Genomic DNA, 12239 nt, shown 5'->3' with positions numbered 1-12239 from the left:
ATCACATGTTGTTCTTTCTGGCAGCGTTTATGTGCATGAAGTCAAGTTTCTACAAGCAGGAATACCTTTAAAAATAAAGGCAGATATATATCATAAAGGGAGACAGAACATGAGACACTCCTAACTCTGGGAAATGAACTACGGGTGGTGGAAGGGGAGGTGGGTGGGGGGGGGGGGGGTGACTGGGTGACGGGCACTGAGGGGGGCACTTGATGGGTGTTATAGCACTGGGTGTTATTCTATATTGAACACCAATAAAAAATAAATTTATAAATAAATAAATAAATAATAAAGGCAGAAGTATATTTTTCGTGAAGTCCGAGCTGCTTCAATAAAAATGCAAAAGGCTTCCAATGACTGAGCTGATATTTTGTCGTATACTTACATTAGTATGTGTAATTTTCAGGAAAATGGGTTATTGCGTTAACAACCATTCACATTAGTTTCTTAGAAAGAAGACAGCCAGGTACACTCTCTTAAAACAAATTCAGACCTATGTTTTATACTTATGCTTGCTTTTATAATCAGTGCTATCATCCTATGATGTGTAAGATCTACGTACTGTAGACATTGTGAAAATGATGGTAAGATGAATAGATTTCAGTTCTAGATAATAAAAAAATTCTGTTTTTCTTTGAAAATTTCTTTTATAAAAAAAAAAAGAAAATTTCTTTTATATAAGTTTTGGGTTTCATATCAAGTAAGACTTTCACAGTTGTAGTATACAGTAGCATATGTAGGATTTGAGTGTTGAGTGGTCGGTCTAGGCATGTGAGATGTAATTGCTATGACATAATCATTTTTCAATGAGGTGTAGATTTCCCTTTTTCTTTCTCCATCTGCTTTTACCCCCAAATCTCTCCATCTCTTTTCTTTTCTCCCATGATTTACTGATACATGTACTATGCATGTGTGCTTCCAGGCATAACTCTCAGGTCAGATTAAACCGAGATTAATTGAAGTAATTGCTAGGGGTGAGGCCCTGGCATGCTGTATTTTTAATAAGTCATCTGGGTGATTCTTGTACACAATAAGATTTAATTCTAGTAAGCATTAAATTATAGTACAGTACTCTGTGGTATCACATCCTAGTTCTGATGCTGTATTCTTCAAAAATGGTTAGGCATACAAATAATTTCACTATTCATTTACTTTAACATGTTATATGGGTCAAATAACATTGAATTTTTTTTAAGATTTTATTTATTTATTCATGAGAGACATACACAGAGAGAGGCAGAGACACAGGTAGAGGGAGAAGCAGGCTCCCTGTGGGGAGCCCAATGTGGGACTTGATTCCAGGACCCCAGGATCACTCCCTGAGCAGAAGGCAGACGCTTAACCGCTGAGCCACTCAGGCATCCCAATAACATGGAATTTCGTTTAAAAGTTGCTACATATAAATATATTGTTAAGTGAAAGGGCATGATGCAGAAAGTATCACGGTATTCACCATTTATAGAAAAATAGAGGGCATAAGTGTTGGCATGTATATACATACAAATATCTCTAGAAGACATTGGTTGCTAATAAACTATTAGTAACAGTGATCACCTGTTCCAGGGGTGGAAATTGACAGATGGTGAAGTAGGGTTGGAAAGGACTTTTCATTTAGTACATCTTTTTGCTTTTTGATATTTGAACTATTCAAAAAATGTATGTTTTAAAAGTTAAATTTTTAAAGCTGGTTTACAAATCATTAAGAGATGTTATTCTGGTAAAAATCAGACATAAAAGTGTTACAACATAGCAAAGAAATCACTTTAAAAGGTTTTTATATATTTGACATTTTAAAAAATTGTCCTTTAGATCAACTGCAAGCTTTTTATATTCAACAAAACAACACAGTCGTGGATTGAAAGGGGCAGAGGAGCTTTGAGGCTGAATGACACAGCAAGCAGTGACTGTGGAACATTCCAGTCAAGACTAAGTAAGGAATCATTTTGTAAAGCAAACCCACTATTTCTCAGTGTAAAATTTCCAGTAGGTACACATCATTTTCTGGAGTTGTGTTATAAAAGTCAACAAATCAGACTGTTGAAAACAATGGTTTTTTGTTTTTTTTTTTTTTTTTTTTTTTTAACAATGTTGTTTTTAATGTACTATACGAGCTTCTTGTTTAGAGCAGGCTCTGATGTCAGACCACACAGGTTCTGGTTCTCCTCTATCATTGACAAACTAGTGACCTTGGACAAGGTACTTAATCTCTCCCTGCCCTAGTTACATCAGTTTAAAATGGGGATAATAGTACTCTGTGACTTATTGACCAACTGAGAACTCAGTGGGATAATGCATGTTAAGCACCTATGAGAGAGCCCGGGACACACCTAAGTAGTAATCTCCATATTGGTTAAAACAATATGATGACATTATTTTTGAAGGAAAAATAGTTTTTCTAAAAGAGAATATTTGTCCTATAGTTTATTCTTGGCATTCTAAACATGGCGTGTGGGTTGAGATGAAGGGTCAGTTTCCAAGGAAATAAAGGTATGTGGTTACTGAATCCTGTATGTGGCTACTGACATCCAGAGCAATGGTAAGAATCTAGAGTCACTCAAACTGAAAGTTTTCGGCACCTGAAGAGACACACTACACTGGGCATCGTTCAGAGGCCCAAACTGAAAGTGAGCACAGGCAGAGATCTGGGTAGGGTGGGTAGGTTTACTGGTCAACACTAGGCAGTCAAAGCTGCGGCAGGGACCACTGGTAGAAGTTGGATCCATGTATATGGATGTTTTTTGAGCTTCAGATATCAAGCTAGAGAAATCTGTAAGGAATAGAATTCAGACTAAGAGAATAGGAACCATGTCTTCAGTTCTATAACTGGCAAACAGGTTTCTAATTAACCCAACCAAGTAGTATTCCCAAGGCAAGTATTAGTTGTTATCTACTCTTGTTCAATGCCACCCATCCCGCTGCCTGCCAAAATTTGTGATGCATGGTGTTTCTATTGCTGTGTAACCTGACTTTACCTTTTATGTAGTATAACATGATCACCTTTCCACATCAGTAATTATCTTTCTTCCGAATTCTTAATGGATTCATCATATTATCTTGAATAGCCATGTCATCATTTATTTAGCGAATTCCATTTTTTGAACCCTTAAAGCAAAGTTTTCTCCACTGTAAGCAATTCTTGGATAAATATTCTTCAGACCACTAGATCTTCAAAGAAGTTCTAAAATTTTAATCCTAAAGAATTCCAGCTTTTAAGCTAAAAATAGTCCTCTAACATCATAAAGCCCTATTTGAAAACTGATAATCAAGCCAAATTACATTTTTTTTTTAAAGACTTTATTTATTTATTCATAGAGACACAGAGAGACAGAGAGACAGAGAGAGAGGCAGAGGGAGAAGCCGGCTCCGTGCAGGGAGCCTGATATGGGACTCGATCCAGCGTCCCCAGGATCACACCCTGGGCTGCAGGCGGCGCTAAACCGCTGCGCCACCAGGGCTGCCCCAAATTACAACTTAATAGTAATATTTTCACTAGTGATATTTCACTGTATTTCAGTTTGAAAAACAACTATAAGATTTACTTTGCTTTCAAAAATGGCAAATTCCCCAGGAAGGTCAAAGAATCAACTGTTCTGTAGTCTTATATATTCATCTTCCCATTTTAGTTATGCGCAATCAAGGCAGCCTGAGGCTGATTCTCAATAGCAAACTCTGGACTCAAATGGAGATTCAAAGAGCAAACCACAAAAATTTGAGAATAACAGCGACTGACTTAGAAGACTATAGCATCAAAGTGTTTTTAATTCAGGTAAGTGACAAATTTCAGTAATAGAGAATTATCTTACTGTATTTCTAGATCTCTGCAATTGCTAATTTGTTTAATTTCATTGTAACCTGCACTACTGGCCAAAAAAAAAAAAAAATCAGCCATTCATTTTGGTTGTTTACAGTTTAATATAACACCTAAATTTTATATGAAATTTACAGATTAACACCAAAATCTATAGTAATCAATTGGTATATGTCCCAAGACATTTGTATTGGTATATATGCTTCAAACCTCCACATTTTTCTTTACCACTGAAATTATGTCAACAATCCTACTCAGTGACCAAAGAGACTGTTGTCAAGATTGGCTCCTAGGAGTCCAGTGGAATACACAGCCCAGTGCTTACACTGAATGCTGAAATCGAGAAGGCTTTGAGATCCCTGGAAAGAAACCAGTGAGAAATGGAAAAACACAGGGCTACTAAGTTAAAACAATCAGTCCAACAGCAAATTCCAATTCTGGACATGAGTCAGTCTCCAAGGTAACAGGATAGGAGCAGAGCTTTAGCTGTTCCTGGCAGCAGGAATGCTTGACCTCAAATACAAGATCCAGGCACAAAAGAGAGAGAGCTGGCAGGGATCAGACCAGAAGAAAGGCTAGGTTTCCCACATGGGCTGAGACCCAGAAGATTGGAGAAGACTGAGTACTCACATGACTCGAGCAGGAGGTAACAATACAAGTAAATTAGCTTCCGTATAATGAGTAAAAAAGGTGGCAAGTACCCAGTGATGAAAAACCACAGGTTTTATTAACTACCAGTAAGTGCACTGTTAGGTGTAAGTAATGTTGAGTACTGAGATGTTAGAGTAAGATAATGCCCAAACATTATTTACCATTTAGGGAGACAATATTTGATACCCTGCCAGGCTGGATCTCCTAGCTTAGAGTGAGTAAAGCAGCCAGCCTGCCTGCCACCGATACTGAGATTGAGACCATTAGCTAGATGGGATTCTGCTGTTCAATATCTGACCCATGCTGGGCTCCATAAATTATAGGATATTTGCTAGAATAAACAAACTAAATGCAAATAACTTCCATTCCCAGAGATGGTATTAATTAACTATTAATGTTGTATTATATTTTAGCATATATGTGTGTGCATAAATATGTATATACAGTACAAACTGTATGATCTTCAGACAGGTTATTTAGATTCCTTAACTTGATTTTACTCCTCTGCCAAATAAAGATATTAATAATATACTTGTGGTTGAATAAATTAGATAGCTAATATTTGATTATGAAGTACACATACATAACCTTCACTTATCAATGAAAATGAGTGTTTTTGTGGCATTAAATAGCTCATTCTTCAAAAGTTCTTTTAACGGGTGAAAAGAATTCTGTTATACACCATATTTTATTCCATTAATTCTACTCTGTTAAATAGGTAATTTATGTCTTTCATTATTGTAAATTCTGCAAGAAAGACATGAGGAATTCTCTGTGTACATACACGTTAATTTTCTCGAGATAAGGTTTTGACTGTCTTGACAAGTTTCTCTTCAGAAAGACTGAATCGATTTTCATTCCCACCAGCATTTTCTTATGGTACTTCCTGGGAATTATAATATTTTTAAGCAGTGATAATTTGTTATTCAAAAAAAGTATGACATTGTGATTTTATTTTTAATTTCTTGTTCTGAATTTCTTGAATGAAAATATCTGAATGAGTTTGCCAAATGGCAATATATTGACTGGTGGAAGGTATATTTAAATTTTAATGTTAGAAAGTCAAGGTGTCAGAGTAGTATTTATATTTCAATTACAAATACCCTTTCAATATTTATTAACTTACTAAGGAAAAATTACACCTTGGCACATAATGTAAAAATTAAATCATTCAGGAGTGAACAATTATGTTCTAAACATCTACTATATAATACTTAGCACAATATGAGGAACGAAAATATTTTATTTAACTTATAGTTATTTTCCTCCACAGTAATTAAGGGAACTTAAGAACATGCAAATGAAAAAATAGAAATGAAGACTCTTCTCCCCAAAAGTTGGCATGTAGTTTTTTCAACCCTCAGTTCTAGACTGAAAAGTAAGACAGCTTTCTGGAGGGGTAGCAAAAAGATAATTTACCTAGATTCTCTTTGAAATTGTGAAAGGATGCAAAAATGTAAACTACTGCCATGTTACCTTGAAAGAGCACTGACTTTGATGACAAAGATCTGGGATTTGAGCCCAACCAATTTGCTGACTAAATCAGTAAATCCAAGCAAGTCACTGTAACTTTCTGAGCCTTAATCTCATCTGTAGAGACATGAGGGGAATTAGTATGTATTGACTACTTGTGCTGTGCACATTTGCTTATATAAATGAAATAAATAGTTAACTCATAGTTTTATAGTAAGGATTGAATAAAAAGGAATGTAGTAATCATAACGATTATACCAATGATATTGTTACCATCATTTTTTATATTAACAGCATCCATAAAACAGCATAGAAAAGTACAGAAAGCAAAGACTTCTGATGTATTGATGATACAATATCATAAGTGTGACTCTGTGGTGTAATGGAAAGTACCCTGGGCTTCTACAATGCAATATTATAGATTGCTATAATAAACTCTGCTTTTCCACTGAGCTGTGAAGCTTGCAGGGGAGATCTAAACACAGTTATGTAAAGGAAATGGAGGGGTTTTTCATCCACCCTAAAATTTCCTACAGTGTAAAATAGTGGAGGAAGGATAGTCTTAAATTCAAATAGAAATTTTAAATCACAGAATTTCTTTCTCAGTTTAAATGCACAAATTGGGACCTGTTATAAAATTATTCACTTTCAGAATCAATTTGGTTCAAGATGAATGGCTTTTTACTCTTTATTTTTTAGGGTTATTTAGATTCTAGATTTATGCCATGTAATTCCTTCCTCATTAATAGTGAAAGATTAAAATCTCTAAAATGTGGCTATTAAGTTTTTTATACTCTTAAGATTTTATTTATTCATTTTTAGGGGGGAGGGGCAGAGGGAGAAGGGGAGAGAGAATCTCAAGTAGACTCACACTGGGTGGGGAGCATGAGGCTGGATCCCACAACCCTGAGATCATGACCTGAGCTGAGATCAAGAGTCAGCAGCTTAACTGACTGAGGCACCCAGGGGTTCTTATTTTTATTCTCAACAACTTAATTTTCCTCATGCAGGCCAGTGCCAAAGACACAGGATGTCTGTATGCAGCAATACATCATCGGCTTGTTGCACTTCGAAGTTTTGATAAACAGAAAGATCTAAATCAAGCTGAAAGCCAGTCAGAAACAATCCTCCAACAACTAAACTGCGAAAGCTGTGACGAAGATGAGGATGATTTCATCCAAGTCACTAAAAATAGATCAGGTAAATAGCTTTTTTAGGTTAGAGGTTTAAGAAAGAAATCTTCTGCACAATCCTAATATATGAAATAGATTTTTGTAAAGTGGAACTGATCTATTTAAAGTGGATGGGAATTAGAGTCCTCACTCTTTGGATCAGAGGAGTGGGTTCGGAAATCACGGTCTTCTATATGTGGCCTTCATTAGGATTTTGCTAAAAGTCATCCTCAGGGTGATGCCCGTATGTTATTTGCACATAAATTTAATAAAAATACCATAAAGTCTTATGCTGGTACACTGAAATTAACCATTTATTCATATTTCTCTTCACTTGCTCTCATTTTCCTATTACTGGCTATAATAGAAAAATCATAAATATGTTATAAAGGTAATAAACACATTACAGTGGAGCCCACCAGACAAATCTGGCTTGAAATGCTGAAACTCCCGCTTATCTCCTTTTTGGAATTTGCTTTATTCTCAAGGACTTTTTTTTGCCTAGGGCAAAAGGTATTATTTTTTTTTTATTGTGTCAGGATTCATGAATTGAGCAAGGTTAAAGTGGAACCAGTAGTTAGCAGATTTTTAGGCTTCAATGCTTGTCCTGGTGAGTAGATTTAAAACAAAAATTTATCATTATTTTTGGAGAGAAACGTTGTCAAGAAAATATTAAGCCCAGTTTTGTTATATAAATGGTGCCAAGTATTTTCAGTAATAGTTTCATTTAGGCCTGAATTCTGCTCTACAGAGAACTGAGTAACATACTTACAATGACAGTGTGTGAGCAAGCATTTTTTCCAACTTTTAATCATTTTATATCTTAAAGGTAACTTAATCATAATTTAAGAATCTATCAAAGTACACGTGCAAAACTTGATGAAAGATCTTCCTTTGTCCAATACTAAAAATGTAATCAAGAAGAAGAGTGCACAAAATGTGCAGATTAGGATTATAAACTGCTTGACTCAGTGAGCCAGGGAACTAAGTGAATATGATTTTTCTTGTCGCTACTAAGCAAATGGTTTCTTACTCTTTAAAATGTGTGAGATGTATAAGTGATATTTTATATTGTCAACAATAAAATAGGATCTAATAGAAAATGAATTGGTATCCATTAGAAATATTAACATGAAATAAGGATTCAATGGCAAAATTCTCTCATCAACAAAATCACACTTATGAAATCTATACTTTATTCCATTTTAGGAAAGAGTAATATCTTCATACAAAATGAGAAACAATGGAAATAATGCAAAGTAAACGACAATCGTATGAACCCACCCTTCCTCTGTCATTTTTCCCTTTTCACACAGGAGGTGTTGCATACAAATGCTAAGCTGTTACGAAAGCAATAAAAAGTCTAATCTTTTTAAACTGTGCTGCCCACAAGTTAAGGGTTTAATTATCTGAAAATGTCATGTTTAAAATTAGCAACATTTCCAAACGTTACGTGTAAAATGTAAATTCTATATATTGCATTTCCTCACAGTAAGCATATTCATGCATATTCATGTTCAGTTGTGTTCAATATTAAATCTAATCTGGATATAACATTTTATAATATTTGAAATTTATATCACAGATCCTTCTAGGTGGACCCACAGACAGTCGGTTGCCTGTTCATGAGCGCTATCTACTATAAACGTGACAACAGCTACAAAAAGATTGGTCATCTTACTGAAAATACTAAACCATCTTAACTAAATAAGAAGATCTGATTCATTCCTTGAAGAGTTTTTATAGTAAAGTTCATGAAATATAATTTGTTGCAATTAAGATTTTTCTCTATATAGTCTAATAATTGCAAGATTTTACATTTTGATTATTGAGGAGAAAATGACGGAATTTAAGAAATACATGGACTTTGAAAGTTCAAAATTTATCATTTTTGAAGAAGCTAATTTAGAATAGGATTTGATAACTAATTTGGACTATTCATCACATTGGTGGATATAATAGTTAAAATAAATTGCTGGATTTGATAAATACCTAACTAAAATATTTTTTCAGTCATACATAGTCTGGTCATAAAACAAATATTTTACGAGATTTCCAGTCATTTCTTCCAAAACACTGTAACTGCATGCTAACATTTCATGAAGTCATGTTTCTCTTCTGGGAAATGTGTATTTTCATTTAACCTTTGGATTTACTAATACTATAATACTATTATATATTCATGGTGTGAATTCCTTTAAAGATAGTATTGTTCTTGGACCTGTATCCATTGTACCTTGTATATGCTTGACTCCAGTTCAGCATCCAGTAGTTGTTGAAAGGATGAGCAAAATACATTATCTATGTAACAAAACAGTAAGTATACAGAAAGTAAAATATGTTAACTTGTTCTTTGTTTTATGTAATTAAATTGTCATTAATAGTCTAATGGTTGTAGCTGTATAGTGACCTTTTTAAAAAAATATATATATATATTCATATATTCCCAAATTAATTTTTTTAAATGCCTTTGTTGTGGTAGACCATAATGATTTCAACAACTGTGCAACAAGGTTTGGATGCTCCTCTTTTGAGATTTGTCTCAGAGATACTTCACAAGTTACTTATAAAAATTAGTGCTTATAGCTATATTTCATTTTTCAATCCAGTTTGATCACCCCATGACTTCAAATGACTTTTGATCATGACTTCTAAATATTCCCTTGTTAGAGGCATTTTAGTCTTCTCAGGTGCCTTAACAAAATACCACTCTGTGCAGCTTCAACAATATAAATTTATTTCTCACAGTTCAAGAAGTTGATGATCAAAGGGTCAACAAAATAGGTTTCATTCTGAGGCCTGTGCTCTTGATTGTTGGCTCATGTTCTCACAGGACCTCTCGGTGGGAGCACAGGCAAAGAGAGAGAGCAAGCTCTCTCCTGTGTCTTCCCATAAGAGCGCTAATCCCATTAGACTACAGCCCCACCCCCATAAATTTATCTAACCCTAATTAACCCCCAAAGCCCCATCTCCAAATTCAATCACATTGGGGATTAGGGGTTCAACGTATACATTTGGGAGAGAATATAAACATTGTCCATAACTAGGAAATAAGATTTACAATCTCAAAATGATTTCCGAAAAATTTTTCAACAATGACAACATATTTGGAATAACGAGTATAACTTCACTAAATGCTACTTTGAAGAACAATATTCATTTGGATATATACATGTGAATACACATTTTACTGTTACATTATTTTGTTACAGTACCTTTTATAGTAATAAAAGCAATTATATAGATTCTTACATATAGATATGGATACAGTCAAACCTGAGCTAATACCTGATAGTTTGGCATATGAAAGTTGAAAGGAATTAGATAGATTCTTACATATAGATCTGGATACAGTCAAACCTGAACTAATGCCTGATAGTTTGGCATATGAAGTTGAATTAACTCTTTTAGACTGTAATTTGGTTAGTATATAAATCATTCAGGGTTTTGCTCTTTCCTCATAACTGAGTAAGTATTAACTTAGTAAAAGTTAACTATTAACTTTTAGGAGAATATAAAAGAAACAGCATCCTTCTAAATTAAGCAATGATTCAGGAAATGGAAAAGAAAAGTTAACGTGAGAGAGGAATAGAGAAAAGGTTGAAGGGGAAAAATTTTTAAAAACAGCTCTAGCGTAAAAGGAAGAATAGGGATCCCTGGGTGGCGCAGCGGTTTGGCGCCTGCCTTTGGCCCGGGGCGCGATCCTGGAGACTAGGGATCGAGTCCCACGTCGAGCTCCCGGTGCGTGGAGCCTGCTTCTCCCTCTGCCTGTGTCTCTGCCTCTCTCTCTCTCTCTCTCTCTCTCTCTCTCTGTGACTATCATGAATAAATAAAAATAAAATCTTAAAAAAAAAAGGAAGAATAAAAACAATGGGAAAACAAAAGTTTAAAGTTGGTTGGGGTATCTTAACCCCAAAAAAGTGCCTTTGATGTAGAACACAGTTAGTGGAAAATTTCTTTAGAAGCTAAAATAAACAGGAAGACATCTGGAGAAGAAATTAAAGAATTGGTTCTCTTTTCCTGTAGGATCCTAGCTGATACAGGAATATTGTGATTTCACTAAATCATTAAAGTGAAGCAGAGAATAGAGATCTTCTTTACCTTCTTGATATGTTCATTCTTGCCCTGACTTGAGGGTGAAGATAAAGCAATAGTTTCTCAATGCCTCAAATATTTTAATATCATTGGAATTCATTCTTTCTTTCTGTGATCTTTCTTGTACTTCTCTGCATATACCAAACAAAAAAATTAGACTACTTCAATTACTTATCTATACATTAATGCCAGTATAAAAAATAAAAAATAGTATTAGAATATCAGGAAGGCAGAGAGAAAAAGAGTGAAAATTTCTGGATTATGACACAATTACCAACAGCAGAAACATTTTATTTAGCTTATGGCTTTCAAATAATTTTCTGTCCACACTATTATGCCTTCTCATGATCATTATGCAAATATTTAGTAATATTTTGGAGGGGGTAATAGAAGTAGAAACATCTTATACTTTCTTTTTTGCCCTATATTTTCATTTAGCCTTCTTCTTTTTTGTTTTTTCTACAGACTTTGACCTCTCTTTAAGGTGAGGAGATCATCATACAATGAAATAATTTTCATAAGTTTTTAGGTAGACGATTTCAAAGCATAACTCTTAGATTTTGATAGAAGCTGCTTTTGTTAAAATTTAAATATTTCCCAAATGTACTAGATATACATTTAATATATCCAGTTATATATCTCTTATATTCAAGTAACCTTAACATTCTTCTCTTTCAACAAGCCTTTAGACTCTACCAAGCTATTCAGCTTAATTATGGACCATCAAAACATTCTCTATTAAAATATTATTTTACACCCATTACTGCCAAAGCCAGGAATCCTTTGACTCCAAGGATTAATATACAAGTCTTAGGGTATGTGGATGTCATTTTAAAAGGGGAGGGAGTTTATCTTTCATAGAGTCAGAATGTATGTCGGTTGGAGGGGGCTCTAGGGATTGGGAAGGATACATCTTAACCTTTGTAAGCCCTCAAATTGTGAATATCACAATGATATATAATTTACTCCATAAAATGTTGAAAACAAATAAACTTCTTGAGATGTGGTTATGAGGTGGTTGGGTAAGCTCACCTACTAGA

The 12239-nt window shown here is 34.4% G+C and overlaps 1 protein-coding gene across 7 annotated transcripts in view; it reads left to right on the top strand.

Moving 5' to 3' along the window:
• The window catches only part of RANBP3L (RAN binding protein 3 like), a 250703-nt gene extending 241156 nt beyond the window's left edge, over window positions 1-9547 (top strand). For all 7 annotated transcript variants that reach the window (XM_041750190.1, XM_041750194.1, XM_041750192.1 and 4 more), the window contains 4 exons: window positions 1810-1930; window positions 3624-3766; window positions 6943-7132; window positions 8690-9547. In XM_041750190.1, coding sequence (XP_041606124.1) covers window positions 1810-1930; window positions 3624-3766; window positions 6943-7132; window positions 8690-8733 — 498 coding nt within the window. In that variant the 3' untranslated portion in view covers window positions 8734-9547. The remainder of the gene's footprint in view (window positions 1-1809; window positions 1931-3623; window positions 3767-6942; window positions 7133-8689) is intronic.
• The last annotated feature ends 2692 nt before the right edge of the window (window positions 9548-12239 follow it).

Source organism: Vulpes lagopus, chromosome 3 (genome assembly GCF_018345385.1).
Source record: "Vulpes lagopus strain Blue_001 chromosome 3, ASM1834538v1, whole genome shotgun sequence".
Lineage (NCBI taxonomy): Eukaryota > Metazoa > Chordata > Mammalia > Carnivora > Canidae > Vulpes > Vulpes lagopus.
This window is presented reverse-complemented; position numbering and strand designations above follow the sequence as displayed.